This window comes from Manihot esculenta, chromosome 6 (assembly GCF_001659605.2).
Source record: "Manihot esculenta cultivar AM560-2 chromosome 6, M.esculenta_v8, whole genome shotgun sequence".
Taxonomy (NCBI): domain Eukaryota; kingdom Viridiplantae; phylum Streptophyta; class Magnoliopsida; order Malpighiales; family Euphorbiaceae; genus Manihot; species Manihot esculenta.
Genome location: NC_035166.2, coordinates 18947240 through 18968302, shown reverse-complemented (window position 1 = coordinate 18968302; position 21063 = coordinate 18947240). Strand labels below are relative to the sequence as shown.

The 21063-nt window shown below is 30.7% G+C and overlaps 1 protein-coding gene across 3 annotated transcripts; it reads left to right on the top strand.

Annotated features, from left to right (window-relative positions):
- Positions 1 to 1040: 1040 nt before the first annotated feature.
- On the top strand, positions 1041 to 7563 carry LOC110617084 (probable ADP-ribosylation factor GTPase-activating protein AGD13). 3 transcript variants are annotated; one of them, XM_021759688.2, is made up of 10 exons: positions 1041 to 1207; positions 1917 to 2001; positions 2111 to 2154; positions 3032 to 3113; positions 3416 to 3491; positions 4677 to 4840; positions 5115 to 5250; positions 5556 to 5675; positions 6106 to 6201; positions 7121 to 7563. In XM_021759688.2, the coding sequence occupies exons 3-10, from the start codon at positions 2148 to 2150 to the stop codon at positions 7394 to 7396; spliced, it is 957 nt and encodes a 318-aa protein (XP_021615380.1). In that variant the 5' UTR covers positions 1041 to 1207; positions 1917 to 2001; positions 2111 to 2147; the 3' UTR covers positions 7397 to 7563. The 3 variants fall into 3 exon arrangements, with proteins under 3 accessions (XP_021615380.1, XP_021615379.1, XP_021615381.1); XM_021759687.2 differs by lacking the exons at positions 1041 to 1207; positions 1917 to 2001; positions 2111 to 2154 and having other exon boundaries at positions 2904 to 3113; XM_021759689.2 differs by lacking the exons at positions 1041 to 1207; positions 1917 to 2001; positions 2111 to 2154 and having other exon boundaries at positions 2904 to 3113; positions 6106 to 6197; positions 7121 to 7308.
- Positions 7564 to 21063: the final 13500 nt, after the last annotated feature.

Here is a 21063-nt window from a genome sequence, read left to right as displayed (position 1 = left end):
ACCGTTTGATTTTATATTTATAAACATTTAAATTTAAAAATTGAATTTATTTAATTCAATTAAATTTTAAATTTAACCAACAAAATACTCGCATTAATTTTTTTCAATTTTAATTTTAAAAAAGTAAAAAAATAAATACATAGAGTTTATGTAAGAAAATATAAATAATAACATATACATTATTTACGTGCATATAATTCATGTGGATGATATTCAATCTAATCCAATCCTCATTAAAAATTTATATAAAATTTTCTAAAATCTACAAATCTTGAATTATAACTCAAATAGTTTTGAACTTATTAATTATTATTTAAATATTATATAAAAAATATTACTGCCATCTTATTATAGTTTTTCTTTGCCCTTTTTGGTGTGAGGATCGAATAATAATTGATACAAATTTCATTCACCTTAAGGATAAAAATCTTTAAATAAAAATATTAGTTTTATAAGTAAAAAAACCAAATTCTTAATAATTAGATGAATTTTAATAAAGAGAATTACTAAAGTTTTAAAAATTGCAAACATTTTAAATTAAACATATTAATTTTTTGAAAAATACTTTTTTATTTAATTTTATGATCAAAATTTTAAAGCAATTGTATAAATATTACTTAGATTAAGTTATTCAAATCATTAGTTAATTTAATTTTTCGAGTCAATATAAGTTTGAATAATTTATGTAAGAATTTATATGGAATCAGTGTATTTGTAGGGCAAATTTCATAATTCGAAAAAAAAAAAGTGATTCCAAAGGAAATAATTAAAATAAATTATTAAATATTTTTATTCATATAAACATAAAATTATTTTTTGAAATATAAAAAATTATATGTGTGTGTATAATTAAAAGAAATTATTAAATATTTATTTTCCCGCAATTAGAAAGTTCGACCGTTTATTTCAGTTCTACAACTCCAAAGTCATAGTCACCACCAGAGCAAGGAATCTTAACGACCACAGTTTTGGCAGTTATTTTTCACTTTGGCCCCTTTTTTTCCTATAAATAAACAAATAAAGCAGCGTTTGGTTTTTATTTTATTTTCTATTATCATTCCCTCCCCCGGCTAATCCTATTTCTTCATTCTTTCTTTCTTTTTTAATATACAAATCTCTCTCTCCCTCTCTCTCTCTCGCTCGCGCTCTCGGGGAAAAGGGGATTTGGATTCCAAGTCAGATTTCAATTTCTTCACATTTTTGGCTGGTGAATTCCATTTCCTCAGATCTCTTTCTTTCATTCTTCTCTCAGTTTTCCTCCTTTCATCATTCTTTTTCTGTTTTTGCTTTTTTCTTTTTTGAAATTTTCAATTCGTCTTTTCACTTTACAATATGTTTTTCTGCATGCAAATCTACAGTTTCTGATTGTTCACGATGTATATTATATTGCATTATATTTTAAATCAATCATTTGTTTTTCTTATTGTTTGGATTATGAGAAAAAAACGACTGGAAGGGGAAGAAATTCGCTTTCTTCTTTCTTTTAGGATTTTCCCCATTTAGGCCCTAGCTAAACACAGCCTAAATAATTATTTTTTAATAATTTTTTTCAGTTATTAGTTAATTTTCTCGCTCCATTTCATCCAGAAAGACAGCAACTATTGAAAGCTTGTATCTATTTTTCGTTTTACTAATTCATTCAGTTAACAATGTACTTATGATTGATGATCTCCAATACCCCTTCTGAGAATTTTCTTGTTCATAATTTTTTTTGATCTTGTTCTAAGTCATCATTTCTACTTCAGGCCATTTGATTTGGTTGGATTCTTCATCTAGGCTACAATACAATGATTGGTTTCTTTGGCCAGAAGAGATGGCTGTTGATTATGTGGAAAATATTTTTAGTTTCTAAGGATTTGCATGTTTCTTTGCTCTTAATTACGTTTTCACTTTTACTTGTGTCATTTTTTTTGCAGACAACTTGGCGGAAAAAGGTTGTATTTGATGATTTTTTTGTTGTCAGTAAAGCAATGAGCCGCTCATCAGACCTGGCTGCCTCAGGTATGCTTGCTAGTTGTGATGGCTCAATGTCATTATGATAGTTATAGTAGCAATCAGCCTTAAATATTGTAGTAAATATGATTTAAGCCTTTCTTTTTTGCTGTTGCAGTTGCGAATTCTTGAGCTGGAAGACTTAAAGATCGAATATGAATAGTTAGTGTTTCTGTTATTCATTACATTTATTGTGCTGCAAAAAAGGAAAATAAAGGTTTTTAAGAGAATCTGTTCAGAGGATACAGATCCTGTTAGGCAATAAGTTTGTCAACTTTTTGTGCCTTCCCCATCTGCAATGACCTTTGGAAACTTAAAATTCCTTACTTTTTCATTGCTTTTTTTCTTTTCCTCGAGCTCCTTTGCTTTTATGAACTTGTACCAATTATGATGAACATACATAATGCTGATGTTTTGGAGAAAATTATGCAATTGCTTTAACACAAGAAATTTTGGATTTGCTAAATTGGTTGTTAGATTGCTCCTCTGCAACTGCCTCAGATTATGCAGAATAAGATTCTGTTCTGCAGCTCGTGTATTTACAGTTTGTGAAAAATTTGAGAAGCTATGCATCGCATGCAGAGTCTAGTATTTAATAGCTCAAGGAGACAATGGGACTGGTCAACTTACAGTTACTCTACAAACTAGGATATGTCATAGGATGAATAACACGTTGGTGTCATCTTTTAGTACATAACTGATTGGGTATAATGCTTCTCGTCCACATAAAAAAGGAAGAGGACCAGTCATCATTCTTCTGGTTTTAACTATTTGTGGATGCTTCAAATATTTGAAAGTACAATGTAATCTTGTATGATTTTATTTTATTTTTTTTTTCTTCAGATAAGTATTTAAGATTAAATTAGTACACTGGGTGTGTGTTTGGGGGGGGGGGGGGGGGTTGAGGGGCACCCGTTTGAGTGAAATATAAAGCAAACAAAAAAGAAGACAATGGTTTATCATTTTCAGCTTCTATTATTTGACTTGTTTATTTTGCATATTTGTTTGTATTGTTTGGAAAAAAAAAAATACTTTGCAGGTAAGAGAAGATTAAAAGAATTATTGCTACAAAGTGATAATCGCTTTTGTGCTGATTGTCGTGCTCCAGATCCTAAATGGGCGTAAGTTGAATATATTTAATACCTTCAGATAGGGAGCAGACTTTGCAATGAATATTCATATTTGTGGAATGGGTGTCTGGACATCCCAATGGAACAATATTATGGATAAAGCTAAACCTTTGTATTGGGGTTTCCCTAGAAAAAAAAAATTTTGTGTGGGGGTGGGAGGGTTTTAACAAGATAGAGTACTAATCTCTATTGGTCTTGATAAAGATCATCTGATTGAAGATCAAAAAGCTCATGTTGTTTGATTTGTACACCCTTTCAAGTTATTAAGGACTTTGCCGATATTTTTGTTTCAGGTCTGCAAATATTGGAGTTTTTTTATGCTTAAAATGTTGTGGTGTGCACAGAAGCCTTGGTCCTCTAGTATCAAAAGTAATCCTGACATGTAGCCTCCATTTTTATTATCTAAATTTTGTTTATGCTCCATTGTTGCGATAATTGTGAGCACATGATTTGTGTGACTTGCATGTCATAGAAAATATAGTGATAGTTGAATCATACTTTTTCATTATGGTTTGCATTAACTTGCATAGCTTAGAAGATTCACTGACATTAAATGGTTAAAATGTGATCTGGATCCAGGATATAAAATAATTAATGCATTAATGTTCTATTTTCATGAACTTTTCTACTCATATTCATAATGTTGGATAACAAAAGAAAATTTATACAGGCTGGAGGATAAGGTATCCCCCTCAGATAACCAAAAGACTGAAAGAGACAAACAGAAAAACTAGAAACTAAAAGAAGATATCCCTTGCAACCAAGCAGAACAGTGCTTGAGGGAACTCCTTTCACAGCCTTGAAGCAGAAGGCCCCCAGGAACATAAATAACAACCTACTTATCCTGCTGCACATTAAACAAGAAGTCCTGATTTTAAAAGACAAACTTTTCTTGCACCATAGCATTTAAACAATGCAAATTGCTGGAGTGATCTAAGATTGTAACCTCTTTTCTATCACCATCAAACCTATCGTTAAACGAAGAAAAGTCTTCAAGGACATTTCCATTCTCCTTTAAAACATCAAATAGAATAATAAGAAAACTTGTTAGAATCAGACCTTACTGTTTGTAACAGTCTAGAAAGCAAACTCTCTTGTAAGTGTTCAATATTTAGCCACTTACAAGAGCATGTATCAATCAATTTTTTGAGACCTGAAGGATTTATAGGATCATGTTGAAGTTTCTTTTATAATCTTTTTTTCTAGTTCATCTTTCTTTGATGGCTTTTAGTTTGTTTAGATTGGCTTTGAGGGATAAACCAAACTACCAAAGCCTTCAATACTGAATCACTTACAAAAGCATTTATCAAAAAATAAGGTTTCTTAAGGTTGAAAAATATGGAAAGGCAGCCAATCATCTATATTCTTAGTTCTAAATGTTGTGTTCATGTGGATGTGTTGAAATAACTATAACTGATGCCTATATGATGCTTATAACTTGTGCATGTTAGTTCTGTCTTTGTGTTTTCAATATAATTTTGCTCACAATCTGTCTTAAACAGTTAAACTGTTTATGTTTCCTCACTTGGGGCCTTTTTAATCTGCTTTATGTAGGTTTTATCTGTGACACTGGATGAATGGTCTGATGAAGAAATTGATGCCATGATTGAAGTTGGAGGAAACTCTGCTGCTAACGCAATATATGAAGCCTATGTACCTGAAAATGTTTCAAAGCTGCGACCAGATGCAAATCATGGCGAGCGTATGAAATTCATTAGGTTAGGAAAGATATGGTTGCAGATTTATATATGAAATTCAATTTTTAAAGTATTGATACCTTCTACTGGCCTTCCAAATTACAATACACTAAAATACTAATTATTTATATGTTTATGCTTTTTGTTTAATTACTCCATCACTTACATGGCCAGTTTGGTAAGCCACTATTAATGCAGCTTAGAATTATGCGTGGGTGGCACCAAAAACCAGTTATTGATCAGTCATGCCTCGGGGCTTATGCAATCCATCAATTATATTCAATTTTTCATGTAGGTCTAAGTATGAGCTTCAAGAATTTCTGAAACCTAGTTTGAAGATTACGTCAGGAAAGCCAAGCATTTCTGTTCAGTCAAGTTTTTCTAGGAGGATTTTGGATAATTTTCGAGTTACAAGTACATCACGGGACTCGGTAATTCTTCTGCTTTTTCCTTTTGCTATCCCTGGAATAATGTAGAGTTTCGTATTATTAATAGCCGGTGGGGGACGGAACCATCGTGTACAGTTATGCAGTTCATTATGCATCAGAGATCCTTTTAGCTCCATGTTCTGTATGGAAATTTACCATCTGGAAGATATCTGAAGTGCTATTGTACAAGGGTGCTGAATCATTTATGGTAGTTAAGAACAATGATGGAAAAGTATTAGTTCACTATCCTTACATTGATTCTGCGACTCTGTGAATAACTGTATCACATTTGATGTTTAAATTTGCAGGAAAAAGCGATGGTGGAATTTATTGGAATGTTGAAAGTCAGAGTTAAAAATGGTACAAATTTAGCTGTCAGGGATATGATGTCTAGTGATCCTTATGTGATCCTCACTCTTGGGAAACAGGTTTGCCACTTTTTCCTCTTTATATTTTGACCTTTCCATTTTCAAAGTCCTTGGTTTAATCCAGGTTCATAGTGGAATTTTTAATTGTGATCTCATTCTGATATTTGGCACAAGCTGTGGGATTTCCTATTACCATTTTCTTTACTGTTCAAACGTGGATGTAGATTTCCATTACTAATTTGATTAATGGTTAACATCATGGTTGAATGACCAGTAAAGTATGCTGAAGCTTGGCTTTGTGGAAGTTCATATTGATGTAGAGGAACACAATGTTTTCTCCTATTGTATAGTTACATGTATATTTTGATGTTTCAATTCTTACTAGATAATTTGAATTCTCATAACAAGTGAAGACGGTTGCTGACCATGTTATTAAACTAGCGAAGATGGTGCCTTTTACTGATGATAAAGTGGGTTTTTGTGTTATTAGACAGTTCAGACGACTGTAGCAAGCAGCAACTTGAACCCAGTTTGGAATGAGGAACTCAGGCTGTCAGTTCCACCGAATTTTGGGCCTGTAAAGTTGGTAATCTTAGTTATCCTTTTATATATAATGTTTCAAACAGTCCATTTTCTTCCGTTACCTCATTAGTGATGAACATCATCTGCCCTACGTTTTCATGTCCAGAACAACCTTTATTTCATAGCCAAATCTGTGTACACCATGCTACACGTCGTAAATTTTCACTGAACCCTAAAAATCAATAATAAAAATAAACTTCTAGAGAATAAACACCTGGTTTCCTTTTTTAGAAAGGAGCTTCTGGATACAAGAAAATCCAAAAATATATACTAAGCCTTCATTTATTTTGCAGAAAATAATTTTAGGAAAAAAGTTTTTGGCATTGGGAGCACTTGACTTTCCCTTTTCAGAAAAAAAAGGGTTATTTTCTATGCTTTGAGAATCTTATTAACATAATTGGTCTTTCTGTACATAAATCTGAGTAGCCCCTTTTGTTTCTTAACTTTGCAATAAAAAAATAAGTGATTTTCTTGGAAAATAAGTTATTTGGGAAAGATTTTCCACTTCTAAGTTATTTTCTACAAATAAATGATTCTTGAAATTTGTTGTGGCTGCCACAGTATGTGATTTGACACGCCCTTTTGTTTGTTATGTGTGCATACACCGTCTTATGACTTCAGCATGTACCAGTTAATTACCGAAAAAAGTCGGAACTTGAAGAGTGACTTCAATTTGAACCCAGAAGTTCCATTACTCTATGCATATCAATTCAAATCAGAAGATGAAATGCTTCAATTGATAATAATACATCAGCTAACTGCAACCAATTGTAATTAGGACCATATTTGAACTTCTGCTGTTTGGATGATAATCTTCCTCACATTATTGTTCAATAATGAATTCATGGTTGTGCTAAGCAGGCTGTGAGGGAGGCCATGGGCTATACGTTATGTTTGATTATTTTGAAAATTCCATGTTGCAGGAAGTTTTTGATTATGACACATTTTCAGCTGATGACATAATGGGAGAAGCAGAGCTAGATATCCAGCCATTGATAACGTCGGCCATGGCGTATGGGAACCCAGAAATGTTTGGAAACATGCAGATTGGAAAATGGTTGAAATCACATGACAATGCTCTTATAGATGATAGCACAATCAACATTGTGGATGGGAAGGTGAAACAGGAGGTCTCACTCAAGCTCCAGAATGTTGAATCTGGAGAACTACAACTAGATCTTGAGTGGATTGCCTCTTGACCAATACCTGCATTCTAATACTCTTCTGTTTATCCTTCCTTCCTTCCTTCCTTCCTTCCCATTTAATAAGAATCTGTAATGTTCATTTAAATATATGAACTGCCAACATTTAACTTTCTCTTCTTTCAGTTGTATTCATTTATTAATTTTGGTTTTCTTTTCTTTTCTATTCTTTTTCTTTTTTCTCCATTTTCTAACAATGCACCTGTTAAAATTCATATTGCACTCGTTAAAAATGCCATTTTACTAATAGTAGTTGTCAGTGTTCTTATTACAGGCACCATGTCTGTAGTCTCTCTAATTTCATATAGGTCAAAGGCTCATTGAAGTCTCTTTAACTTGCATAGTTAATTGGGCCTTAAAAACTCGTTTTCAATTATGCCCTTAAATATTTTAAAATGAAAAGTTTCAACAATCGGAGGAGCTAATTATATTGGAAAAATATTAAAATACTAAAAGTAAAATAAATTTTGATTTTTGAGAGCTCTTGAACCTAAGGCATTTGCTGCGTTTGCCGGATCCATATGAAGGATACCGAAGGAACGTCTTTATTGAGTAGTATAATATCATGCACAATATTTTGGATGTTCACGGTAGGTTCCGCTCCATACAAAGTGTTAAAGAGCTCCTTACAATCACCTTTAATGATAACAAAAAAGAGCTTCAAGTTCCAAGCCAGAATCACTGCTTCTCTGCAGGCAAAGCTCTTTAAGATGAGGGGATCTGGGCCACGAATATCATTCTTACATCTCCAATCTATAATAACTTTAGTATGATTCCTGACAATAATAGCAATTGCACTGAGCTTTTCATTGGAGTCAAAGACAATATCAAAGTTAATCTTGAGGGAACCGGAGGAGGGCTCTCCCAAGTGTTAGGATAAGGAACATAATACTCAATGGCGAGCAGAGGGAGCATTAGCTTCAAAGAATGTATCATAGTATCTAATCACTGAGGCTATCACCTCCATCAAAGTAGAATTGTGTCCCCGAAAAAGAAGATGATGCTTTGACTTCCAAATACTCCAGCAGATAAAAATGATCATACTTAAAGGATTTGCAGGGAAAACAACAATTTAAAACATGCTATAAATTTTTTCCCAACAGTCATGAAAACAGTTCCCTCTGAGAAGAGTGGACCAAATAGGTATCGAGGAGTTTATCTAGATAGCTACTGCTTGTGGATAGTCCAAGAAGATGTGTTTGCATGATTCGGGAACACCACAAAGAGCACAATCTGAGGCAACCTCGTAGATGCGTCTGTGGATGGCCAGGTTGGTAAGGAGCTTCTCACTAAGCATGCTCCATAGAAAGATACTTAATTTGCTTGAGAGATTGATAGACCAAGTCTTTCTCCAGAAGACTTCTGTTATATGTAAGGAATTTGGACATAGATCCGCTGAATTACTTTTGGAAGTTATTCTTCTTATCTGACGCGCTATATGATATTCGGATTTGACTGTGTAGCCGTCGTTCCTCTCAAAATGCCACACGAGTTTATCTTTTTGTTTGAACATACCTATAGAAATAGATAAAATATTGTTAGCTTCCTCCTTAATGAAATTATTCCCCACCTGTATGGCATTCTAGATGTTGGAAGTGAAGTCCATCAATTGTGAGACCCAAACAATGCTCGAATTATGGTATGCTTTGATTCTAGTTTGATCTAAAAAAGATTAAGGAATCTAGTTGTCAAGCTTGCATATGATTGAATTTCCATCTCAAACTGCCACCTAATACCTTTGTCAAGGATTTGTTTGCCCCATAAAATTCTCATTTATGCCCAAGACGATCTACTCTATCCCTTAGCTTTCATAAAGAATGAATTAGGAAAATACTTTCCTTTGAGGGTTCTAAAAAGCAGAGAGTTGGGATTATCAATTATGTGCCATCCTTGCCCAACTAAAAGAGCCATGTTAAAATCCTCTAAATTTCAAAAGCCAAAACCTCCTCTTGGTTTAGGTTCACAAATATGATTCCATGATGCCCAACATATTCTCTTTTTGTCTTTTTGTTGGCCCCACTAGAAATTGACAATGGTAGAATTAATGGTACAATAGATGCTTGCTGGAATATGAAACACCGACATGACATAGATAGGGATTGCTGTAAGAATTACCTTGATAAGAACTTCTCTACCACCTTTGGATAATAATTGTTCTTTCCATCCTAAGACTTTATTAAAAATGTACTCTTTTAAGATAGCAAAGACTTGGGATTCAGATCTAGGTATATCAGCTGGTAGGCCTAGAAACTTGTCAGGGATGTCCACTTTCTCAATATGAAGGAAGGATGCAATTCTTTCTCTAAGATTCGAAGGAGTGTGCTAGGATTTGTGAAGGTTTATCCTCTGACCACTAGCATCTGCATAGTTTTGCAAGATATGATCAATTTTTCTAGCCCTATCCATGGAAGTTTCCAAATAGAGGATAGAGTCATATGCGAATAATAGATGTGAGATTGAGAGACTATATCGTGAGATGGAGATACTCTGCAATGAGGAATGCTTGATATAGTGAGTAAACCTTCTACTATAAAGAGAAAGAGAAAAGGGGATAAGGGATCTCCCTGTCTTAGCCCTTTAGACGGGACTATAAAACTAGTTCTGTGGCCATTGATTTGCATGGAATAAGACACTGTCTTCACACACTCCATAATCCAATGTACAAACTTACCGTGGAAACCAAAGCGGAACAACATGTGGTGCAGGTAGCTCCATTCCACGCAGTCGAAAGCTTTACTAAGATCAAGTTTGAGAGTCATCCTACAATTATGCTTTCCCTTCCGCTGTTTGAATGAATGCATTATCTCGTGGTTAGTAAGAATATTGTCTGAAATTAGATGTGAATGCACTCTGTACATAGTCAATGAGTGTGTTCATGAGAGGCTTCAGTCTTCGAGTTATGATTTTGGAAATAATTTTATACATGACATTGCATAATCCAATTGGTCTGAGATCGCTCATGAACTGAATCTGTTTAACTTTGAAAATAAGGGAGATAATCATATGATTTAGCCCTTTAAGTATTCTCCCTCCTACAAATAAGTCCTGGACAACATAATAAATATCATTTGACAAAATAGGCCAATATTTTTAGAAGAAAGCACCAGTTAAGTCATCTTCTCTTGAGGCTTTGTTAGAGAAGGTAGCTGCTTTAATTTCCTCTTTGGACATAGGTTTGATCAACTCTGAATTCATCATATCAAAGACCCTAGCCTGGAAGCCATATGTAATACTATTAAAATTAGAGTGTCTTGTGGATGTGTACAGGTTTGAAAAGTAATCACATGCTATCTACTTGAGATCGCCAAGAGAGGTCCTCCACATGCTCGAGCTATCAAAGAGACCCACAATGGTGTTCCTTTTTTGGTGTTAGATAACTTTAGCGTGAAAGTAACTGGTATTCTTGTCGCCGGCTTGTAGCCATTTTATTTTGGCTTTCTCTTCTGTACTCTTGTTCCATGTCATCTTCCATAGGCTTCACAATGCTTACATCCCATCTAACCATGTTATCCTTAACCTCCTTTAATCTATTTTGTAAAGACTGGAGTCTAGTTTTGGCATTTTTATAATGTCTTTTGTTCTATTGGACCAGAGAGTGACAACAAACTTTGAGCTTATTGAAGACCTAGTAAAGGTATAATTCTGAGTACTCAGAGTTCCAAGCATTTGAGATGACATTTGTAATCTATAGTCATATTAAAAAATTTTTTTGAATTTTTCACACTATGGATAAAGTTGGAATAGAACGGATTGATAATCTAAACCCACATCAAGTGCTAGGATAATTAAAGAGCAAGAAATTCAAAGTCAAGCCTCTATCTAATCTTTTATGAACAATAACTGTCTCATTATGTCGATTATTCCACGTAGTTGAAGGGCCTTTATAGCTTATATCACTTAAGTGTAGATAGTTAATAAAATCTTGAAAGAGAAGGGTTTTAGAGCTTGCTTATCGGCTTTTGGCTATAAAAAAAGAGGAAAAATTGCTTGCTTCTCTGAATCTATTAAGAAAATTTGAATTTGATTAATGAGTGTTGCAGCTTACTAATTGATTTTTTTTTTGTGTTAAATCTCCTATTTTAATAAAAGAATTCAGTTTTTCTAATCTCAAAAATCATTTTAAAAAAATAACATCATGCATGCGATTATTTAAAAATTAATTTATATTTATTTTTTAAATTAATTTTGCAAAAAAATCTATAAATATTAAATTCAAATCCAGCGAATTATTTAAAAATTAAAAATTTCAAATTAATCAATCCAAACAAGTGAATTTTTATGACTAAGGGTTTCAACTAGGGTAAATAAAAACTAATATCTTAATAAATTGAATTATAAAACAAATTTGAAATTAAATATTTAAGATTTTATTGTAATTTTTAACTTCTTTTAAAATGTTTAACCCAATCAAACTGTATTATATGTATTAATATACATTATTTTACCTTGAAATTCAATATAATTTTAGGGTAAAAAATTTAACACGATTAAGTATTTTGTTTTTATAATTTAAATTTATTTCATAATAAATAATTAAAATAAAATTAAAACAATCGAAAAATAAGCACTCATAAATTTAATATAATAATAAATATATTTAAATAAATTTAAGAAATTTTAAATTTCATTTCTCGATTTTTAAGTTTTATTTAAAAAATTTCTAAAATTATATGCTCACGATTTGATTAAAAAACGTGAATACCTCTTTTTTCGAGTTTCATGATTGATCGGTCGGACCCAGTAATTATAGAAAAAAAAATCCATGAAAGTTCCATTTCATGGGTAATTTTTTTGTGTGTTTTTTCCTTTTAGCATAAAAAACCATAAAATTGATAAATAAGGGTGTGTTCGGTAATTTTATAAGATTTATGTTGTTTGTTTTTTAAAATTAAAAATAGTTTTTTATTTTATTATTTAATTCTTAAAAACTATTTTTAAAAATATTTGTGTAAAAATAAATTTATAAATTTTTTATAAAAATAAATAATAAAATAATTTTTTAAAATATAATATTAATAATAAAACAAAAATACAAATAATTTTATAGATAATTATAAATAAAAATAATAATAAATAATCTCAAAAATTTCAAAAAAATTTATTAATTAATTTCTCTAATGTGAGTGGTTAAGTGTTGTAAAAATAAAAAATTATGATTTAATTTTTGTAATATAAAAATTCATTAATTATTTAATTAATTTTAAAAAATATATTAAAATTTTAAAAATATATTAATTAATCACTTAATTAATTATTAATTATTAATTATTAAGCATTGTAAAAAAAATTTAAATGCATTTAATATAAAAAAAATTAATTAATAAATATTTTTATAAAATTAAAAAACTAATAAATTTCTCTTTCTACAAAAACAAAAAAATAAACTAAACTAATAAAATGGTTAATTTTATAAGATTTATGTTTTTTGTTTTTTAAAATTAAAAATAGTTTTTTATTTTATTATTTAATTCTTAAAAACTATTTTCTAAAATATTTGTGTAAAAATAAATTTATAAATTTTTATATAAAAATAAATAATAAAATAATTTTTTGAAATATAATATTAATAATAAATAAGGATACAAATAATTTTATAGATGATTGTAAATAAAAATAAATAATAAATAATTTTAAAAAGTGTATTAATTAAGTGTTGTAAAAATAAAAAATTATAATTTAATTTTTATAGTATAAAAAATTCATTAATTATTCGATTAATTTTAAAAAATATGTGAAAATACTTTTAAAATTTTTTTAAAAATATATTAATTAATCACTCAATTAATTGTTAGCTATTAAGTACTATAAAAAAATTTAAAATACACTTAATATAAAAACACTAATTAATAAATATTTTTATAAAATTAAAAAATTAATAATCTTTTTCTACAAGAATTAAAAAAATAAACTAAATTAATAAAATAATTAATTAGCATATTAATATCAATAACATTTTAATATATTTTTAAAATTAAAAAAATTAATTATTAATTTTTTCATATTAAATTAAAATATTAAATAATAAAATTTATTATAATAATAAAATAAAAATATATTTTATAAATTAATTAAATAAATATATATTTTAAAAAATAAATTTAATTGATGAAAATAAAATTTTGAAATTATTAATAGTAACTTAATAAAAGTTGCAAGAAAAAATAAAGGGGATAAAATATGTAAAAAGAAAATTAATATTTATAGTTTTTAGATTTTATTTTTTTATTTTAAAAACATTTTTTTAATAAATAACAAAAATAAAGCGCAAATAAATTTTTATTTTTTATCAAATAAAAAATGAAAAACTGAAAAGTAAGTTGAAAACGTACGTACCATAAATTGTCATTTCATTCATATTTATCTTTTTCATTTCAAATTATATTTTATTTTGTTAAAAATAATTTATTTATTAATTTATTAAAATACTCTTTACTTAATATGATAAGTTTATTAATTTAAAAAATTTAATAGTATAAATTATTTAATTTTTAATGAGATAATAAAAATAAAACATTATATTAAAAACAAATAAAATTCATTACTTCAACAATATTAATTATATCTTTAATTTTTGTTAAAATAAAAGTACTTTGTTCTTAAGAATGGAGATATTTTTTAACAAAAATAATAGACAAAAATGAAATTATTTTAAAAAAATTATTTCTAATGGTCTTAAAATTATTATTTATTTTTTATAAATTATAAGACTATATAAATTAATTATTATAATTCTATTTTATTTTATTTTATTTTTAAAAAATTAAAATATTTTTTAATATTTAATTAAATTTTATATATTTAAAAATATATAATAAAAAATTATATTTTTTAATATATGTAAAAAAGTAAAATAAATAAAAATTATAAAAAATAATAATAATAATAAACCTCTCAACCACTTATCACACCACATGTCAAGCCTAATAAAGAAATCGGTGATTTTATAAATTCTACCTCATATAAAAATAATTTTAATAATTATTAAATTAAATATTTATATTAAGATAATAATTATTTTATCTTCCAGAAATAATTCAATCCTTGGTATATGCTTTCATTCCTTCTAACTTTTAATTATAAAATGATTTAATTCATGAGAATAGTTAAAATTAAATTATTTCATAATTTAAAGTTAAAAAATAAATTAATTAAAATTAAAATAAAACTACTTTTTCTGAGAATATGATGAGAGCAAATTATGTATTTAACTTAATAGTGAGTACTGAACACTAAATTTTAAAAATTTATAAAAATCAAATTAAATATAATCATCCTAGTTTAATTTAATTCAATTTAATTACATTTTTCAATATATTTTTAATAATTTATATTTTATTAAAATATCGTAATTTTGATTTTTTAATAATAACACCCATTAAACAATATGGATAACAAATAATAAATTTTAGATTAAATATTATAATTTTTTTTTTAAAAAATTAAAATACAAAATTATTTAAAAATAACTATACAGTTTTATTTAAATTGAATCAAATCGAAATAATTAATTTTTTAAAATTCAAATAAAATTGAATAATTTTTTTTTAAATGAAATCGAAGAATTAGAAATTGAGAAAATAGAATTTGAGACTTTTCAAATTTACTCACATACACTTATCACCAAGTTTAGCTTGTATGCATTAGAATTGAATTAAATTAAAAATTAAATTAAATTAATTTTTTTTTAAATTTATTTAATTTGATGAATTATTTAATTAAATATTGCTCATTTTTAATTTAATTAGATATTTAATTAAAATATATATAATGAACAAATGAATTTACGTAAAATTTATTTTTATCTCACGATGTCTCTGTTTAAAATTTATTTACACAAATCAATAAAACTAATTTATAGTCTTAATTTTAGAGAAGATTATAATAATTTTCCTAAAATACTCTTAGATAATTATATTTTTTCACATATTAGTATTAAATGATTTAGATATTAGTAAGAATATATATGTAAAATAAAACTTGATATTATCTTGAAATTTTCAAAACAATAGATAATTCAAGATAATTTTTTTTTAAATAAAAATTATTGTAGAATGGAGATAATATTTAATATAATAATAGTGAAATTTATTCGAATATAAGTCCAATTAAATTTATGTATTTTAAATTAAATGCCAAATAAATTCAATTTAAATTTTTAAGACAACTAAACCATTTACTATTACTAAAATGTCTAAATAGTTCCTCATTTAATATAATATTTTTTAAATAATAAAAATATTTATATGACAACTTATTTTTGTAATTTAAAAAATTATTTATTATATTTATATATTTTTTAAAACTTTTATGTTAATTAAAATATTAATTTTAATATTCTAAATTGTAAAAAATAATGTTTTATTATTAAAAATAATATTATATTATATAAGAATTTATTTAGCTTTTAATAAAAATATAAAAATTTAATTAATTCTAAAATTTTAATTAAATTTATTTCCAGGACTTTTCATAGCTTAACCTAAAATAATAGACATCTCAACAATTTGATAAAAGTATGAACTGGACATGCTATTTTAGAAGGTGCTCAACTGCTGATCATCACTCATTAGCATGTGGTGATTACTTGATTAGGTAAATGCATTAAATGGCTCTACAAAATCCAAGAAGTAATGATTGAATTTCTTAGAGTAATAGGAAGGAGCGAGTAATATTTAATTTAAATAGAAAGAATCGATTAAACTGAATTATTTTAAAATTTTAATATAATTTTTTATTATTTTAATTCAGTTTAATTTTTAATTTTAAAAATTTTAATTATTTCGATTTGATTCGATTTTAATAAATAAAAATAAAAAAATAAATTAAATCGATTAGTAATAATAATATATTATTTTTAATAATATTGAGAGATTATATGAAATTAAGATTAAATTTTAATTAAATTTTAAAATATTAAAAATAAAAAGTAAAAAATAAAAAAATTATTAAAAATTTAAAGCGATCAAATCGAATTGAATCGAATCAAATCAAATCAATTCAGTTTAATTTAATTTTTTATCAAAATCGATTCGATTTGATTTTTATAAAATAATAAAATTTTCATTTTCATTTTATTCACTTCAGTTTAATTTAAAATTGAACTGACCGAATACTCACTCTATAACAGGGTCATTCTTATACAAATTTAAAAAAAAAAAATGGTTAAAATTTTTTAGATCAACCTGATTTATTATAAATTTAGGAGATATTAAAGTTGATTTTATCTATTTTTTTATATATAAACTATTTATTTATGCCTTTAAAGTGGCTTGAATCTTTCAATGAACTAAATATTTAGTTTATTTCAATTCAAGATAATAAGCATCTTGCTTAATCACCCTAATCAATGAATTCTCTAAAATTTCATATCTCTATTCCGCAAGAATTAATAAAAGTTTATCATTATAAATAAATTTGGCTTAATCGAATACTGAATTAAATTATATATATATATATATATGGAAGTTTATTTATGGATAATTTTTACTTATAATTATCAAATTTAAATTTTTAATTTACTTTAAAAAATAATTAATATTTAAATATTTATCTAAAATAATTATTCGAGTTAATTGTCAATAAATTTTTCGATAAAATGTATGTATAATATATCCCACGTGATTCACAAAATTTTAAAAGTAAATTTTTATCATGTCAAAAAATAAAATTATTTTATATATTTTCAAACTTAACCTCTCATATTTTGCAAATTCATTTCACTTACATCTCAAAAGAAGATAAGGAAAGAAAAGGAAAGTGTAACGACCCGAAAATCGGATTGCTACCGGCGCTAGGATCCAGATCGGCTTAAGGCCGCCGGGACCCGTAGCAAGCCTGACATAGAACCTGTAAACCTGTATAATCCCATACATGATAAACAATCATACATAAAAATTAAAACTTTTCTTTCATTCATTCTTCATACACCAAACTCAACCTGTGCATGCACTAACATAATCATAAACTTGACCCCTCAGTGGGATCTCATCAATGCCCCAATGGGCGACACATCATAAGTTGAGTTGGTTAAACATAAACATCAATAGACATTAAGATCATGTATCAACAAGGGATTACAATACTCATAGGGTCAAGCACAACTATAACCTCAATATACCTCATTACATAACATACTGAAATCTCTTACATTACATCATAGTACAATTGTCATGTCCACAATCTAACTTATTACATATACATACTTCAAAACTCTGGCTAACCTCCTGGTCTACCCTGTACCTGCACATCTGGGGTTAGGGGAGAGGGGTGAGCTACACAGCCCAGTGAGCAGAATAGTAAAACATTTAAAACATATGATAACATGAAATGCATCACATCACAGCTAATCACATCAAGGATGAATTTGTCACCAATAGTCCCCTATATGGACCAACTGTGCCAGGGGCGTAGAATGGGCCTCACTGGTCTTTCTCTTACATAACATAACATAACATGGTCCAACTGTGCCAGGGGCGTAGAATGGGCCTCACTGGTCTTTCTCTTACATAGTGCCAGGGGCGTAGAATGGGCCTCACTGGTCTTCCGTACCATATCATCATCATCATAGCATAGGGGGACTAATGGATCATTCAACATCCATCCACATCATCAAACATAATATGCAATGCAACATATTCGTGAGTCTAATGCAATACCCTATTATCTCATGGCATTCATGATGCGTGAATCATGCTAAACTGATTTATTTATTTAAAAGCATAAGAGTTATCCCACTCACCTCTGGATAGCTCTGACCAGACACTGGGGCAACAGACTCACTGCTGGGGTCCTCGGTTCCTCGGGTCCGAACCTACACAGGTGGACTCAAATGAGGGACCAAACATACTAGAACATAACTCTAAAAACATCCCCCAAAAACCCCCTAAAACATCACAAAACATCCATGCAAAACATGCAAAGGAAGGCTGGACAGGGCAGGTTCGGCGGCACCTTCGGCGGCCGAAAATCCCTCCAGAGCCGAAAGTCAGGCACTTTCGGCGGCACCTTCGGCGGCCGAAAGTCCCAGACAGAGACGAAAGTCTCTTTTCGGGGGCAAGCTTCGGCAGCCGAATGCTGCCTCCACAAGGGGGTTCGGCGGCCGAAAGTTCCTTCGGCTGCCGAACCTAGTTTCTCCCAAATGGGCAGAAACTTGGCTCAAATGAACCTCTTGCCTCCCAAAACCTCAAATCAAGCATAAACTGGTTCTAAAACATGCATACATATCATACATCACACCTAGGGGTCTCAAACTATCAAATACCCCAACTACAACACTTCAAACATGCCACATTGTTCAAAAACATAACATTTGCTCAAAAACTCATACAACCCTAAACATGCCATTCTACCCCGTAAAACAACTTAAAACTTACTTAAAACATACAATGAGCTTAAGATCGGCTCTTACCTCTTGATGATAGAGAGAGAGGCGACCTAAACTCGTAGATCCAAGCAAATGAGTTCCTGAGTTCCCAAAGCTCCAAAACTTGTCTTAAATGCTCAAAACTTGCAAAGTGAGGTGAAAACTCAAGAAAAATGGAGGAGATTTGGAGAAAGAACACAAGATCTGGGGAGAGGGAGGTCAGAAGCTAGCTGTGGCCGAAAATGGGAGAAAGCTTGCCCATTTCGGCTAAGTGACCCATTTATAGGTGGCTGGCCAGGCCACGTTCGGGGGCCGAAAGTGCTTCCGCATGCATGCCATGTTCGGCGACCGAACTTGAGTTTCGGCGGCCGAACCTGGACTTCCCTCACTCATGCTTTCGGGGGCCTAACGTGCCTCCAAAATGCATGCATGTTCGGCGGCCGAACTTGACTATCGGCGGCCGAACCTGGGTTTTCCTCCAAGGATTTTTCATGCAAAAACTCATTTAATTTTCATTCAAAATCATCAAAAACCTTAAAACATCTCATGAAAACATGGTTTTACCCTTCTAGAGGTCTCTGACATCCGAGATTCCACCGGATGGTAGGAATTCTGATACCGGAGTCTAGCCGGGTATTACATTCTCCCCCCCTTAAGAACATTCGTCCCCGAATGTTCCTCAACTAGCACATGCATAGCAAACAACATAACATACATACATAAACACATAAAGATCTAACCTTAAAAGAGATAAGGGTATTGCCGGAGCATGGACTCCCGTGTCTCCCATGTGCACTCTTCCATATTGTGGTGGTTCCATAGGACTTTCACCATCGGGATTTCCTTGTTTCTCAGCTTTCTGATATGGGTGTCTATGATCCGCACTGGCTGCTCAACATAGGTGAGATCCTCTTGGATCTCCACATCAGGCTCACTAAGAACCTTGCCCGGATCTGACACAAACTTCCTCAACATTGAAACATGGAAAACCGGATGGATTCTTGCCATTGAAGCAGGCAAATCTAGCTTGTACGACACATTCCCAATCTTCTGCAAGATTTCGAAGGGTCCGATGTATCGTGGGGCTAGTTTACCTTTCTTCCCAAAGCGAACCACTCCTTTCATTGGAGACACCTTCAGCAATACCAGATCCCCCTCCTGAAACTCTACCTGTCTTCTGCGGATGTCTGCATAACTCTTCTGTCTGCTTGCAGCAGTCTTGATTCTCTCTCTGATTATGGGTACCACCCTGCTGGTGATCTCCACTAGCTCAGGCCCTGCCAAGGCCTTTTCTCCAACTTCCTCCCAGCAAACAGGTGACCTGCACTTCCTCCCATATAAAGCTTCATATGGAGCCATCCCGATGCTAGCATGATGGCTGTTATTGTAGGCAAACTCCACCAAAGGTAGATGCTGCCTCCAAGAACCGCCAAAGTCCAGCACACACATTCTAAGCATATCCTCGATAGTCTGGATGGTCCTTTCGGACTGTCCGTCCGTCTGGGGGTGGAAGGCAGTACTGAAATCCAACCTAGTACCCATGGCATTCTGCAGACTCCGCCAAAACCTGGAGGTGAACTGGGGCCCTCTGTCCGACACTATCGAAACCGGAACCCCATGCAGCCTGACGATCTCATCCACATATACCTGCGCCAACTTGTCCACAGAGTAGCCACTCCTGACAGGGATGAAGTGAGCAGATTTGGTGAGTCTGTCCACAATCACCCATATGGAGTCCAATCTGTTGGACGCCGCCGGTAACCCCACTACGAAGTCCATAGCTATATTCTCCCATTTCCACTCTGGAATAGGTAGCGGGTTAAGCATTCCAGCCGGCTTCTGATGTTCCAGCTTCACCCTCTGACACACTTCGCAGGCTGACACAAACTGTGCCACTTCTTTCTTCATCGCTGGCCACCAATAAACTTTCTTCAAATCTTGATACATCTTGGTGGCTCCGGGGTGAACGCTGTATCTTGCATTATGAGCCTCCCTCATAATGTCTCCTTTTAGCCCTATGTCATCTGGTACACACAATCGACTCCCATAGCGAAGGATCCCCTTACTGTCAAATCTGAACTCACTGTCCTTGCCTGACTGAACAGTCCTGGCAATCTTCACTAACTCTGGGTCCTCATACCGTTTCTGAGCCACTTGCTCCAGAAACACAGGTGTCACTCTCATCTGGGCCACTAAAGCACCGGTACCAGACAACTCTAACTGTAGTCCTTCATCAATGAGCTTGTAAAACTCCTTCACCACGGGTCTCCTCTCTGCCGATATGTGGGATAGACTGCCTAGT